The sequence below is a fragment of the Leptonychotes weddellii genome, chromosome 10 (assembly GCF_054177405.1).
Source record: "Leptonychotes weddellii isolate Sample4059 chromosome 10, ASM5417740v2, whole genome shotgun sequence".
Taxonomy (NCBI): Eukaryota; Metazoa; Chordata; class Mammalia; order Carnivora; family Phocidae; genus Leptonychotes; species Leptonychotes weddellii.
Genome location: NC_138378.1, coordinates 23,732,261 through 23,747,979, shown reverse-complemented (window position 1 = coordinate 23,747,979; position 15,719 = coordinate 23,732,261). Strand labels below are relative to the sequence as shown.

At 50.6% G+C, this 15,719-nt stretch overlaps 1 protein-coding gene and 1 pseudogene across 3 annotated transcripts in view; both read left to right on the top strand.

Annotated features, from left to right (window-relative positions):
- Window positions 1-11,979, top strand: part of NRSN2 (neurensin 2) — a 13,425-nt gene extending 1,446 nt beyond the window's left edge. The window contains exons 1-3 of one of the 3 annotated variants that reach the window (XM_006727506.3): window positions 4,281-4,350; window positions 7,572-7,766; window positions 9,885-11,979. In XM_006727506.3, the coding sequence (XP_006727569.1) occupies window positions 7,581-7,766; window positions 9,885-10,310 (612 nt within the window). In that variant the 5' untranslated portion in view covers window positions 4,281-4,350; window positions 7,572-7,580 and the 3' untranslated portion in view covers window positions 10,311-11,979. The other 2 variants (XM_031029377.2, XM_031029364.2) reach the window with 2 other exon arrangements.
- Window positions 11,980-14,595: 2,616 nt separating this feature from the next.
- On the top strand, window positions 14,596-14,982 carry LOC102734715 (large ribosomal subunit protein eL37-like; annotated as a pseudogene).
- Window positions 14,983-15,719: the final 737 nt, after the last annotated feature.

Genomic DNA, 15,719 nt, shown 5'->3' with positions numbered 1-15,719 from the left:
ACTAGCTGCATGTGGCTATTTAAACTTAAGTTTAGGGGCACCTGGGTGGCAGAGTCGTTAAGCATCTGCCTTCGGCTCAGGTCATGATCCCAGAGTCCTGGAATCGAGGCCCGCATCGGGCTCTCTGCTCCACGGGAAGCCTGCTTCTCCCTCTCCCACCCACCCTACTTGTGTTCCCTCTCTCGCTGTCTCTCTCTCTCTGTCAAATAAAATCTTTAAAAAAAAAAAATAAACTTAAGTTTAAAGTAGTTAAGGTTAGGGGGTGCCTGGCTGGCTCAGAGGGTAGAGCGTGTGACTCTTAATGTCAGGGCCGTGAGTTCAAGCCCGCATTGGACATAGAGCCTACTTAAAAATAAATAAGTAAATAAAGTAATTAAGGTTCAATAAAATTTAGAATTCAGTCATCAGCTCACTAGCCACATATCAAATGCTTAATAGCCAAATATGGCCAGTGGTTCCGTTCAAGCTGCACAGATCTAGACCATTCCCATTTTTGCAGAAACTTCTATTGGATAGCACTGGCTTAGTAAATCTTCTCACCTCTTACAGGGTTCTACGTCTAAAATCTTTAACTACAACGTCCCACACTCTGACCTCAGGCTCCCTTTCTTCCCATCTACCTATTTTTGGACTTCATTGAGCTCCTCCGTCTGGAATTCCTGTATCTTCTCCAGATCCATCTGCTCTCCTCCTGAGCTGCCTTGGCATCCTTCCCCACTGAGCCAGGATCCATCCTGAGGTTCATTATGGGATCTGTTTTCTCCTCTGCTCTCTGCATCCCATTCACCGCCCCCCCCTTTCTGCTCCACCTATCCTGGAGAACCCTCACCAAGGAGCTAGAGTACCAGCAGCCTCCTGCTTCATTCCCATTTCTCCAGACACTGTCAAAGAAAGTCACAGCCATGCACTCTATTGTCTCTACAGATCATGGCCTCAGAGCCATCAGAGCAAATTCAGATTCTGCCACATTGTGACTGAATGACCTCAGGTGGGTGACGTCAGGCAAGTGACCTCATAAGGTTATCCTGAAGACAAATTATGCTGACACATGGTAAACGCTCAGTAAGTAACATCTGTCATCACCACCACCATCATTATTATTGATTATTCCAAATCTTTACCACACTTTGAAAAGATTGTGGTAAAATTTACATAACATAAAATTCATCATTAGTGATAGTACATTCACAGTGTTGTGCATCCATCACCACTATCTAGTTCCAGAATATTTCTATCACTCTAAAAGGAAACCCATGAAGCAGTCACTCCCCATTCCCTCCTTCCCCCAGCCCCTAGGAACCACTAATCTGTTTTCTGTCTCAGATGGATTTTCTGACTCTGGCTATTTCATATATACGGAAACATACAATATATGGCCTTTTGTGTCTGTTTCACCACCCTTTTTAAGCCTCCTGTTGAACTAAAACCTTCCTCTTTCTTTTTCTTTTTTTTTAGTAATTTACATTTTAAGCAATTGCTACACCTAACGTGGGGCTCAAACTCAAAACCCCAAGATCAAGAGTTGCATGCTTCACTGACTGAGCCAGCCAGGCACTCCTAAAACCTTCCTCTTTCTTAATAGATGATGCTTCTTGTTTTTCTCCAGAGCATTCAATTTATCAGATGTCTTGTCACTCAACTCCCTGCCCTCCTGACCTATAAACTAATGCAACAATAATGGTAGTAGCAACAATCATTTGTTGAGGTCTTACTCTGTGCCAGGTGCTTCACTAAAGGTCTTATGTGCATATCTCATTTCACTCTTATAACCCCTCTGAGAAGCAACCACTAATAATATCTCTAATTTATGGTCAGGGAAACAGAGGCTCAGAGCAGTTAAATCATGCAAGCAGTGAGTGGCAGAACCAAGATTCAAACCTGGATCTGTTTCATGCAGAATTCAACTCATAAAAACCACACTGTATCTCTTCTCAGTGGCCACCCTCCCTCCTTCCCCTGGGTCTCAGAGGATACTGGATCCTTCCTGTGCTGGCTCAAAGCCCATTCCTCCTGTAAATTTGACCTCATCCCTTCCCATCACCTCTGGAACCTCATCCATCCCCTCTCCCATTATCATCAGAGCTGAAACTGATTTAAACAGTTGTGGACTGGAATCATCTGGTTGCTTCTTCACTTGTCTGATGCCTGAATTGGGATGGCTCAAAAGCCAAGTTTAGCTGGGACTGGTAACTTCATGTGGGCTCTCCATGTGGTTTGGGCTTCCTCACAGCATGGCAGCCTCCAGGTAGAGAGACTTCTTCCATGGCTCCTCGGGTCACCAAGAGCCAGAGTTCCAGGGGAAGTGCATGTCCTTTTATGTCCTAGTCTTGGAAGTTGGAGCATCACTTGCCCCATGCAGTCATCAGCTCATGCAAGATACAAAGAGAGGGTACGGAGATCCCATCTCTCCATAGGAGAAGTGCTAAAGAATTCGTTGCCATGTTTTAAAACCAGCACAGGTTGTTTCCAGTCTTTTGCTATTCCTGTAGTTCATTTTACCCCCTAACTCTCTTGGATCGATTCATTTCTCTGCAAGCCCACTAGGCCACGACATAGTCATCTCTGATATGGAGGCTCCTCCCTGATCTCTCTGCTGCCACTCTGGAGTGTTCTATCCTGGTCTCCTAAGGGATCGGCAGCCAGAGGGATCTTTTCAGTGTGCAATTCAGATCACATCCCTCCTTCCAATGCTTCCATGGGTCCCCACAACTCGGGTTGAACTGCAAACTCTTTACCTTGGCTTATGAGGCCCTGAAAGGTCTGACGTATGCTTGCCTCTCCAGCTTGATCTCCTGTCACCACTCAGAGGCCTTTAGTTTTGGGCTACAGGACTTCCTCTCTCTGTCTCTGTCTGTCTGTCTGTCTCTGTCTCTCTCACACACAGTTGAATGAGTTACGTAGTACACACTAACTAGCACTTGACAAGCCCTTTGCACATAATAAACGTCATATATTTGTAATTGTCACTAGTCTATGTTCAGTAAATATTGATTGAGCTGCCCAGTCAATGCCGAGCACTACCTGACGCTCTGGGATACAATAGTGAATGAAAAAGATCTGGCCTCATCTTGTAGTTTATTCATCTCTGTATCCCCAGCCCCCAGCACATGGAGAGACAGGATGGATGCTCAAGGCATGAAGGCATGTTTGTGCAATGGTGTTTGATGAAGCTCAGGGCAGTGCAGTGACTTTCCTAAGACCACACAACAAAACAAGTGTAAGACAAAACCAAGGCTGTGGGCACATGACAAGGAATGAAATAGACACAGATGTCTGGCAATGGCTGGTTCTCCAGAGAGATGGGCCACGGGCACACACTGCCCAGGGCAGAACTGGAGGTATGTTGGGAGAGAGAACAAGGGAGGCTATCTCATATGCTCCTTCCAGGGAGGAAGGAAGTTTCTCTCCCAACCCCTTCCCCCCAGCCTCAGCTCCCTTCTCAAGATAAAAGGGGCTGATCCTTAGCAAGGGTCAGGGGCTCAAAGAGGGAAAGAGAATGTAGAGAGGATGAGGGACTCAGTGAGAGGTGAGGGCCTCAGTAAGAAGTAGGGGGCTCCTGGGGCGCCTGGGTGGCTCAGTTGGTTAAGCGACTGCCTTCGGCTCAGGTCATGATTCTGGAGTCCCGGGATCGAGTCCCGCATCGGGATCGAGTCCCGCATCGGGATCGAGTCCGCATCGGGATCGAGTCCGCATCGGGATCGAGTCCCGCATCGGGCTCCCTGCTCGGCAGGGAGTCTGCTTCTCTCTCTGACCCTCCCCCCTCTCATGTGCTCTCTCTCAAATAAATAAATAAAATCTTAAAAAAAAAAAAAAAGAAGTAGGGGGCTCCTGAGAGAGAGAGGGTCCCAGCCATGGGTGAGGGCTGAGAGAGAGAGAGAGAGACTGGAGTCTGTGGAGAAGGTGGGGCTCAGCAAGATGAGCATTTGTATACTTATGGTTAGGGGCTCCATGAAGGGAATGGAGACCCGGAGAGGAGGTTGAGGATACAATGAGGAAATGACGGCTCAGTGAAGGCAAGGGTCTTCAGTCAGAGGGGTGGGGGGTTGAGGGAGTGATGGAGAGTCGGATCAGGAGTTTGAGGGACTGCAGGAGGGGGTGAGTTCTGGGGAGGCGTTGGGGTTTCAGCGAGCGGCCCGGGGTCTCAGAGAGAGAAAAGAACTCCGGAAGGAGACAGGGGCTCTCCATCCTGCAGGGGTCCGCAATCTGCAGAGCCAGCCCTTGGGGCGGGCGGGTGCCCCCCTCCCAGACCCGTATCACCCCCGCCCCCGACTGCGGCGCAGGCGCCGACAGAACCAGCTTCTGCTCGGCTCTCGCTCTGGCTCCCGCTCGGCGGAGACAGCAGGCAGAGAGGTGAGCTCAGCCCTGCTCCACGCGCGCCCCGACCCCCACCCCGCCTTCTCCCGGGTTTCGGGGAACCCCACCTCAGCCCGCATCCCCAGCGCGGCCACGTCCAGCCTCGGACGGGACAGCGGCGCCCAAGCCTTGGTGTGCCTCGGGATTCGGGAGGTGAGGTCCCAGAGAAGTGGCGGGGGGCAGAGATCTCACCAGCCCGGTCTCAGTGCTGAGAGGATGGGCAGAGGCTTCAGAAAACAAGACCCCTATCCATCTCTTTACTAAAAACCTATTCCCACCCTTCCGTGCCTCAGTTTCCCCCTGGGGGAAAGGATGAGGTTAATCTCGACCAGGGAACCGGTGGTCTGGTCAGAAACAGTGGTGCGGTGGAGAGTGGGAGGAATTGGCCCGATTTCGCTGGCCTCGCCCCCCAAGAGGGTGCCCCTTCTCCCAGCCCCCGCAGCGCCGGACACTGGAGTGGGCGGGTCTGGGGGTCTGGGAAGGAGAACTGAGTGAGGCCGTGCAGGCAAGAGATTCCCATCCATCTTCAGGCCCTCGCGCCTGTCACCTTCGCGTACTCCTCCCGCCGCTCGCCTCCCGCCGCAGTCTCCCCTCTCGGACCCTGTAGTCCCCTCCTCTACCCGCTCCTTTCACACTGAGCTCCTCCCTCCCCCCCTGCCCCCCCCCCCCAGTCTAGGGACACCTCCCCAGCGGTTCCTATGGCAACCCACGTCCCGGGTACCCGCGCCGGGTCCGGAGCATCCTCTCTCTCCCTCCCCCTGACCGCCAGACCGCCTTCCTGCAACCTTAACACGGGAGGAAGAGGGGCCAGGCCGAGGGGGAGGCAGCGTCAAGGTCACCTTCCTTCTCCAGTGCCAGCAAGATTGAGCGATTAGGTATATTTGGGGGAGAGGGACAGTGAGTTGCAGGGAAGGAGCTCACCCAGACCAACAATTCCTGAGCCTCTCTTCCCTGCCCCCTCCCCTAGGGTCTTTAATTAATAGTTGCTGCTTTGACTCTGACTGCCTCCGGGCCCCCACTCCTTCTCCCCACCCGGGCCTCTGAAGCGCCCCTGCCGGGGGCGGTTCCCGCACTGGCCACACCCCCTTGGAGCCCCGCCCACCCGCCTCCCGGGGAGATCCCTGCTCTCTCGCAGGACCACTCGGCTCCCTCCTTCTCTTTCGTTTCTGGTCTCTGCCTTTTTCCATTCTCTGTCCAAAACATATATATATGTTAGTCTTTTCCTTTTCTTCTCTTTTTTCCTGAGTTGTGGGTGAGGGTTGTGCACTTCAGGCGCTTGTGTGGATCCGTGGGGTCTCCAAGAATCGCCCCAACACACACTTTGGCTCTGTGTGTTTGTGTATCTGTGTGTGTGTGTTTCTCCGTGGAGTGTCTTTGTGTGTGGTGTGTCTGTGTGTCTGTTTCTCTGTGCTATGTGTGTTTATCTGAATATGTCTCTATGTGGTATATGAGTGCCTGTCTGGGTATGTCTCTGTCATGTTTGTATATTGGTGTTGGTGTGTGTCTCTGGTGTGTGTGTATGTGCATCAATCTGTAGTATGTCTCTGTTTGATTTGTGTGTGTGTATATATGCCTGTCTGTCTGTGCTGTGTGGGTATGTGTGTGCTGGTGAGTCTCTCTATGCAGGAAATTGAAAGCCACATCTGATTGAAATTGGGGGGGGTGGTCTAGAAATTTGTCTTATCCTGTAGTGTAAGCACTGAAGCATTTTTTAAAAAGATTTTATGTATTTAGTGAGAGAGAGAGCCCGTGAGGGGTAAAGGGAGAGGGAGAGAAAGAATCTCAAGCAGACTCCGCATGCTGAGCGCTTGGGGGCTCAATCTCACAACCCTGAGATCATGACCTGAGCTGAAATCAAGAGTGGGAAGCTCAACTGACTGAGCCACCCAGGCACCCCGCTCATTGCTTTATTTTGTTTGAAGCTGCTCAGGGGTGCTGATGCAGGAGCCCAGTCCTTCCCCAGCACAAACGCCCCCCCCTCCCCACACCCACCCTTTCCCTCATCCCCTACTTTAGTTTTAGTCCTATCCGTGTGTAGATACACAAGTACTTTCCATTACCAGGTCCTCAGTGTCTCCGTCTGTGAAAAGAGAGATTTTTAAGATTAGTGGTTGCCAGAGGCAGGGCAAAATGTGTGAAGGGGGTCAAAGGTACAAACTCCAGTTATAAAATAAATAAGTCATGAGGATATAATGTATCACATGGTGACTATAGTTAATAATACTGTATTGCATATCTGAACGTTGCTAAGAGAGTAGATCTTAAAAGTTCTCTCACAAGGAAAGACATTTGTTGGTAACTAGGTACGGTGACAGATGTTAACTAGACTTATTATGGTGATCATTACAAATACCGAATCATTATGTTCTACACCTGAAACGAATATGATGTTATATGTCAAGTATCCCTCCATAAAAAAAATGTATTATTCAAAAAGGAGGGGTTCTTAGATAGGTTTCCCTAGAAATCTAAACACTCTTGAGCCTAAGAGGGCTCCTGGCTTTCACCTCCTTTGAAGTCAAGATGACTTGGGACATGGAGGCTATTGCCTTGTGAGGGGCAGCCCTGGGGAGGGATTTTTTAGAGCCTTGTACCTTGGGAGCTCGGCCTCATTAGACAAGTATCAGCCATGACAGTTACCCCCAAGAATACCTGAAAGAGGGGGAGATTTTGAGAAAAGATGGGGATAAGAACCTCTTACTCTAGATATGGGGCTCAAAAAGTTCAGGACAAAAATAATAGTGAAGAAATTACGGTAATAGTAATGACAACTGGTACCATTTCTTGGCCTCAGATACAGTAACTGTGTGAAGCAGGTGTGATTATTAGACCTGCCCTACAGGTAAGGAACCCAAGTTTTGGAGAGGTGAAAGCATTTGTCTAAGGTCACACAGCCAGGAGGTGGTAGATCTGGGATTCCAATCCAGACAGTCAGGCTCCCAGAACCCACAGTCCCAGCTACTGGGTGGCCTCCAGATTAAACAAGCAGATTTACTGGCATCTACAATTGTTAAGCCCTGGCCTCAGCGCCCGTGTGCTTTGGCTCATTCACAGTGTATGTAGGGAAAGACAGACCAGTATCTAGAAGGCCAGGCTGTGTTACGAGCGTGGGCTATCTAAAGTGGGAGGAAAAGCGGATGACGCACAAAGATTCAGGGGGCCTGGGAGGGTCTCACAGATCCCTCCCTCTGTCCACTGCACCTTGCTTCCCCCCACAGAGATCTGCAATGCCAGGCTGTGACCGTTCCTGCAGCTGTAGCCGCGGCCCCAATGTGGAAGAAGGCAAATGGTATGGGGTCCGCTCCTACCTGCACCTCTTCTATGAAGACTGTGCAGGTACGGCCCTCAGCGATGACCCTGAGGGGCCTCCCATCCTGTGTCCCCGTCGACCCTGGCCCTCACTGTGCTGGAAGGTAAGGCCAGAGGAGGAGCAACTCCTGGGATTTCATGTGCCTGCAGGGAGGAGATGGAATCATTGGATAGGAAGAAGAGGGATGGTATAGCAGGTGCAAGCAACAAAAACCCAATTGGGGGGCCTGGCTGACTCAGCTGGTAGAGCATGTGACTCTTGATCTCATGGTTGTGAGTTCAAGCCCCACACTGGCCCCGGAGCCTACTTAAAAAAAAAAAAAAAGACAAATGGCTACTCTTGGTAAGTCATTCAAAACCATACAAATTTGGGGCACCTGGCTGGCTCAGTTGGTAAAACGTGCGACTCTTGATCTGGGGGTTGTAGGTTTGAGCCCCACGCTGGGGATAGAGATTACCTAAAAAGAAAATCTTAAAAAAAAACCTCAGGGCACCTGGCTGGCTCAGTCGTTAAGTGTCTGCCTTCGGCTCAGGTCATGATCCCAGCGTCCTGGGATCGAGCCCTGCATCGGGCTCCCGGCTCGGTGGGAAGCCCGCTTCTCCCTCTCCCACTCCCCCTGCTTGTGTTCCCTCTCTCGCTGTCTTTCTCTCTGTCAAATAAATAAAATAAAATCTTAAAAAAAATTAAAAAAAAAACTTCAAATGGGTTTAAATAAGAAAGGGAAAATATCACTCATTTTATTGAAAAGACCAGAGGTTGAGCAACTTCAGGCAAAGTTCAATCCAGCTGTTCAAGATTTCTCTTAGTCTTCAGGCTCCCCATGGTGCCCCCACCCTTGTGGCCCCTTTAGCTTCAGGATCTACGCACATGTTCCCCAAGTAGCTGCTACCATGCTGACCCACAGCGTTTCACTCTACACCAACCACAGGACATCAGAATTTCCTCCAGTATTTCCTTCAGAAAAGAAACACTGCTTTCCATTTCATTTCCAGAAGTCCTGTCGAACATTGCTTTGGCTCTGATTGGGTCACTTGCCCATCTCTGAACTAATTACTATGGCCAGGGGGGATAGTAGACACTGACTGGAGTTCATCTCAGTTAAATTTTTTTTTTTTTCATCTCAGTTAAATCTTACCGTGGTTTCACAATGATATACTGGGGTACTGTTGCCAGTCAGTGTCTCTAACAGCCAGGAAGAGTGATCAGTGACGGCACAGAGTGTAGGGAAAGGGTGGAGGTGACAGTAAGCTGAGACCCTACAATGGGCATAGCTCTTTGCCAAATACTGTAAGGAGACTGAGGCAGAGGATCCTTCCCCTCGGCTTTCAAAGGGCTTCACTCTAGTGGGGACGCAAAGTGCCAAGATATAGAGAGTAAATGCACAACTTCAGGCCAAATGATCAGAGGGTGCCAGGAGAGGAAATGTTCTCAGTACCTGGGGTGATCAGGGAAGACTCTCAGGGGAAAGTGAGTATGTATTTTAAAACTTTGAGCATCTTCTAGTTGCCAGGCAATGTGCTATGCTCTTGAGGACAGAGAATTTAAGATGTGGTCCCTGTCCTTTAGGAGTTCCTAGCTATGGTTCCTTTAGTCATTCTGCAAACATTCACTCAGCTACTGCTCTGTACCAGCACCATGCTAGAAGACACCTGGTGACCCAAAACAGACAGTGTCTGTTCTCATGGCTCTCCAGACTCTCATTCCAGTGGGGCAGGCAGATATCACTTACATAGTAGCGGAAGTACATGTTCGAGTGTGCACCAAGGTGAGTGCACCGAAGAACAAATGTGCACAGTGTTTGTACAAATGCAAAGCAGGGGACCTGACCCAGGCCAGGGGCATCCTGGAAGGCTTCCCTGAGGAGGTGGGGTTTGAGATGAGATCTGAGGGATGTGTAGGAGTTATCCCGACTGAGAGATAGAAGGCAGACAGGACAGAGAGATGAGATGGGACCCAAATAATGATGGAGGGAAACTCAAGGTAGACAGGAAAAACCTACTGCTAAGTGGGAGTTTCAAAGGACATTGATCTAGGGGCCTCAAGATTCCAAATAGAACGTGACAGTGTGTGCCCCTCATCAGTTCGATCCTGGAAGGTGTGTCTGTGACTCGCCTGTGATTCCCATCTCTCAAGGTCAGACCAAGGCATTACCTTTAAGTCCAGTTGGTATCACCAGTCAGGCTGACCCTGACTACCTCCCAATCTGTCTGCCTCTCTCCAGATCAGTCTGTCTTCGGGGACCCTGCTTCTGCTGCTTGGGGTGGCAGCCCTGACCACTGGCTATGCAGTGCCCCCCAAGCTGGAGGGCATCGGAGAGGGGGAATTCCTGGTGTTGGATCAGCGGGCAGCCGATTACAACCAGGCTCTGAGCACCTGCCGCTTGGCAGGCACAGCGCTCTGCATGGCGGCTGGGATCCTGCTGGCCATTTGCCTGTTCTGGGCCATGACTGGCTGGCTGAGCCCGGACACCAAGGCAGAACCCTTGGACACCGAAGCTGATGGCCACGTGGAGATCTTCGGGGATGAACCAGAGCAGCAGCTGTCCCCCATCTTCCGCGATGCCAATGGCCAGTGTTGGTTTTCACCACCTACTAGCCCCTTCGGGCAATCCTCTGTGCAGACCATCCAGCCCAAGCGGGACTCTTGAGCTGCCCACAGGCCAGAGGAGGAATCAGACCTGGGGTCTGGACCATTCCTCTGTCCCACCACACCCTGCCATCAATTGTCTCCCTAACTTCCCCCTTTCAGCGGGGCCCCTTCCACCTATGCCCCCAGAAGACCCAACTCCAGCTCAAGAGAGTCTGGAGCTCAAATCCCAGTGCCCCTTCCCAAGTATTGGGCCCCATCTCATCCAAGATGCCAACTTTCCCCAAGTCCTCCCAAACCTTCCCACCCACCCCTCCTTCCCAAGACCCTTCAGGAGCAGAAAACATCCCCCTCAATCTATCCCTATTCTACTCTGTGTGACCCCGGGCAAGCCCCTTTTCCTTTCAGACCATCAGTTCCTGTCTCCGTACTACGAGGGGTTTGGATCAGATTCTAGAGTTCCATGGCTTTGCTATTCTCCCCAGTTGTAAGCATTACTCTCCACAGACAGTTGGGTGGAGGGGTAGTGGAGTCTTTCTCATCCCCTGACCCCTTCCTCCGTCAGCTGCTCCAAGATGCCTTCCTCGAGGATGGGTCAAAAGCACTCACTTGGACTTCCCTTCCAGGATGGTGCGAAAACAGTCACCTCCTACAGAATGTTTTCTGTGTGCGTTTTGGCATCAGAGCCCCTCAGGCCAGCCCATCATGGGCTCTTATTAGCCTCAGTTTACAAACGAGGTGGCTGAGGGAGGTTGGCAGTCTGCAGGAATTTGGACCCACACCTCCCACCTCCTCTTGGGCCAACTCTTGTTCTACAGCTGGAACAGGGAACCTGCTGGACACTTTCCTGGCTTCCAGGGGTCCTCTAGGGGTGGGAGACAGTTGGTCCAGAGAGCCTGGTTGGAGGCCTGATGGTCCTAGGTAGCTCAGAAGATAATTTGGACATGCAGAGCCAAGGGGCAGGAGTACTGGGATGTCTTTGCCCCTCAAAATCCACTCACTTAGAAACCATCACCTACAGGTCCTGACCTTACCCTGTAACAAATGTGTCCTGCTGGGGGCAGCAGCACCTCCATCCTGCGGTCTCCCCAGCCAGACGCACCATCTCCGTTCTTACCACTAGAGGGAGCTCCAAGACTGCTGGAGAGAGGCGTCGACACCCCCCCCCACCCCCCGCCTGTCCCCCTCCCCTCCCCTCCCCTCCCCTCCTCGGTCGCACCTCCAGCCTGGACGGGTCTCCTGGGAAGATCCTCCGTTCTCCCCCACCAGGCAGGCACTGCTGCCCTTTCTCCCCACGCCCCTTCCCCATCCGGCACCCCTTCCATCTTACCTTCTCTTTCAATAAACAGCTGGGACGGATACTGACTTTTCTTCTTTTCTCCCTGACCATGGGGCATGGGTAGAGAGGAAAAAAGACTGTTAGGAGCTCCTACCATGTGCTGGGCACTTAAATCCACTATATCTCATTAGCTCCTCACCGTAACTCTTTGAGAAAGGGGACTATAATCTTCATTTTACAGATGAGTTAACTAGTGGTCAGAGAAATGGGGTGGATTTAAATGCTAACTTGTTGGGGGGGCGCCTGGGTGACTGTCGGTTTCCTCTCTGCCTTAGGCGGAGGTCATGATCCCAGCCTCCTGGGATGGAGCCCCGAATTGGGCTCCTTGCTCAGTGAGGGGTCTGCTTGCCTCTCTCCTTCTACTCCTCCCCCTGCCTGTGTTCTCTCTCTCTGTCGAATAAATAAATAAAATCTTTGAAAAAATTAAAAAAAAAATGCTAACTTGTTGGGAAGGAAATTTCTCTACCGTCTTGACAACCTACTGCCCCCCTCCCTGAGAGGACATGAAGCCCATGAAGCCTGGAGCTCTGGCAGAGGGAGCTGGAGCCAAAGCTGGGATCTTTTCCAGGGCAACTCGAGCAGCTAACTCCCATGAGCACTTACCAGAGGCCAGGTGCTGTTCTCAGTGCCTTACAGACACACATTCGTTCACTTACCCTCCCAACAATCTAGGAGGTAGGGACTCTTATTCCCAAATTTGGCTCCCAGAAGGCAGGTTTGTATTTCCAACCATGTTCACCTACCTGTTGAGTCCCGGCTCACCTATCCCAAACTGTTCCTGGCAACCCCCCGCTCCAGACCTGCCCCTGCTGCACCACCCGCCCCTTGGAGGGTGGCAGTTCCAGCTCCGTGCTGGCTCTAGCCAGACCCTTGGAGTGACCCTTGGCTCCTGTCTTCCCTCACGTTCTGAATCCCACCCGGCGGCTAGCCAGCCTCGCAAATACAGCCTGACCCAGCCACTTCTCTCTGTCCTCACAGCTTCTCCCTGGCCTGAGCCACCATTGCCTCTCCCTGGTCTCCTGGCTTTCCCCTTCTGTGCTCCCCCCACACCCTCTATGAGTCTAATCTTTGCAGACCCAGGCAGATCCAGGTATAACCAAGGTTAGGTCATGCCCTTCTCTGCTCGGAACGTCCCATGGCTCCCACCTCACACAGTAAAACCAAAATCCTCGGTGGCTGTAAGGCCTTACGTGATTTACTGACCCTCCCTTCTCCTCTCTACCCCTGTGACCTCAACTGTCTCCCTTCCCATCTCCTCTTCCACCAGACCGGCCTCCTGGTTTTTCCTCCAACATCAAGGCCAGCTCTTGCATTGGGCCTTTTGCAGAGCTCTTCCCTCTTCCCACAGGAAAGTGTACCCTGGCTCACTACCTGGCCACCCCCCTCACTCCGTTCAAGTCTGCACAAATGCCCCCCTTTCAGCAAGGCCTTCCCTGAGCAGCCTGTTTTAAAATGCGACAACCCTCTACCCATTCCCTGTGCACTTTGAAGTTTGGTGTTTGCTTTCCTATAGCATTTATCACCTTTCAGTATACTACATAACTTACATATTTGTTATATTAGTGTTTGTTATCTGTCTACCCCTGCCGCAGTATGATCGCTGCAAGAATGAGAATTTTTGCTCCCTTTGTTTACTGACATATCCCAAGTAGAAAATGCCTGGGACAGAGTAGATGCTCGATAAAAATGTGTTGAATAAATCAATCGTAGTTTTCTAGATAAGGACAGTGAGGCTTGGGAACATTGAGTAGCTTGCCCAAGGATGCACAGGTAGCAAGGGGTGGAGCTGGGGTTCAAATGCAGGCAGTCGAACTCCTGAGTCCACAGCCTGCGCCACGGTATTGCATTGCCCCTTGGTTTGAAGGCACAGAGCTGGGGAGACAATATCAAATGCCCATAAACCTATTTAGGAATGTTTGTTGCCCTGTGGAAATGTGAGTACAGTGTGAACAGATTTTTTTTTCTCCAGAGAAGTTAGAATCCAAATTTGTATATAAGATGTATCCATTTTTTAAACATTTGTATCTGTTTCAAAACTTGACTAAGCACTGAGCAAGAAGAAACATTCCCAGGGACAGCTTCAACTCACGAGTGGCCCTGTGTGACCTCTGACCCGGACACTCTGAGTTAGTGCCCACAGCTGGGCAGGACCAGGGATGGAATTTCACACTGACAAAATGGCCCCGGAAGTGGAGGTAGGCCTCCACCCCCAGAATATCCGTGTCGCATTAGCTTTCCTTCCCAGCTGCCATGGAGGAAGCCAACCCTGGTCTGTAACCTCAATAAATCCCAGGCCCCCACAAAGCCCCGTCCCCAGAGTTTCTCTTTTCAGAGAAGCAGAATCCAATAACCAAAGTTAATTCCCACCAAGGCCAATTGTCGCGTGAATCCTTAAAGAACGTTAAAGGGGGCTGTTTCCCTGTCATACTTGGCTAGGGGGGATGTGTACTGGGTTCAATATTGTTTCGCCAAAGTTCATGTCCACCTGGAGTCTGTGAATGTGACTTTATTTGGAAATAGGGTCTTTGCATATATAATAAAGTTAAGATGAGTTCTCATTGGATTAAGATGGGCCCTAATCCAATAACTGGCCCTAGTAAGAAAGGGAAAGGGAGATTTGGACATGCCAGACACACAGAGGGCAGATGCCACATGAAGACAGAGGCAGAGTCTGGAGTGATGTGGCTATAAGCCCGGGATTGCCAACGGTTGCCTGTAACCAGAAGCTAGAAGAAGCAAGAAAGTCTTCTTCCCTTACGATTTCAGAGGGAGGGTGGCCTTGCCAACTCCTTAATTTCAGACTTCCAGCCTCCTAAGCTGTGACACAATACATTTTTGTTGTTTTAAGCCACGTAGTTTGTGGTACCGTGTAGAGCAGCCTGACCTTGGGAAAGCTGAAGTGAAGACATGCCCCAAAATACCTGACCAGCCTCTTTAGAAGTGCCAACATCACAAAAGACAAGGAAAGACCAGGAAACTGTCACTGATTGGAGGACAGTGAGCAGACATGGCTGAAGAGTATATACAAATTCTCTCTATTGTCTCTGCAACTCTTCTACAAATCTAACATTACTTTTTAGCGAGACGACCAAGGGGACGTCATCATTTGGAAAGCGTCGCAGTAAGATGCCCATGTCAAGCTGCCCGCCGCTGTGTCTCTCAGGCCTACCACCTTCAGAAGTCGACCTGCGGCAAATGTGGCTAGCCTGCCAAGCAGAAGAGAAGGTATAACTGGGGTGCCAAGGTAACGAGACGAAATACCACTGGGACCTGACGGATGAGGCACCTAACAATTGTTTACCACAGATTCAGGCCTGGATTCCGCGAAGGAACAACACCTCAGCCCAGGAGGACTTCTGTTGCAGCCTCCAGTCCATCTGAAGGATTTCAATGACGAGCCACACAAGAAATGTTCTGGTTTAGGGCGCCTGGGTGGCTCAGTCGTTAAGCGACTGCCTTCGGCTCAGGTCATGATCCTGGAGTCCCGGGATCGAGTCCCGCATCGGGCTCCCTGCTCGGCAGGGAGTCTGCTTCTCCCTCTGACCCTCCCCCCTCTCATGTGCTCTCTCTCTCTCATTCTGTCTCAAATAAATAAATAAAAAAATCTTTAAAAAAAAAAAAAAAAAAAAAAGAAATGTTCTGGTTTAAAATAAAATATAAAAAAATAAAATTATTTTTTTAAGTAAAAAAAGGTAAGAATACAGTTGTTCTTGTCAAGATGGAGTAACAGGAATCAGGATCACCCTCCCATCTGAGAAAAACAAAGGACAGACCAGGAACCAAGGGAGTGAGGGGAGCCCTACAGCGACCCCAGCTGACTTCCCTGGGAGTTTCCAGGCTGTGGCTCGGATTGTAATACTTTCAATAAATGAGGAAACAAGTAGACAGAAAATCAGTAAGGGTATCAGTAAGGGCAGATTTGGACGACTCTATCACCCAACCTAATTGACATTTGCAGGATGCTCCACCCACAACAGCAGAATACACAAGACCTTGGGCCTTGGTGGCTCCTGGAGACCCAAGGGGCGCTCAGGGGACTGAACTGAAGAGACACAGAGCCCATAGCTGCCTCGGGTGCCCTCTGGTGTTCCTTCGAGGTGGTGGCAGCTCAGCCAGTTGACCGCTTCCCCC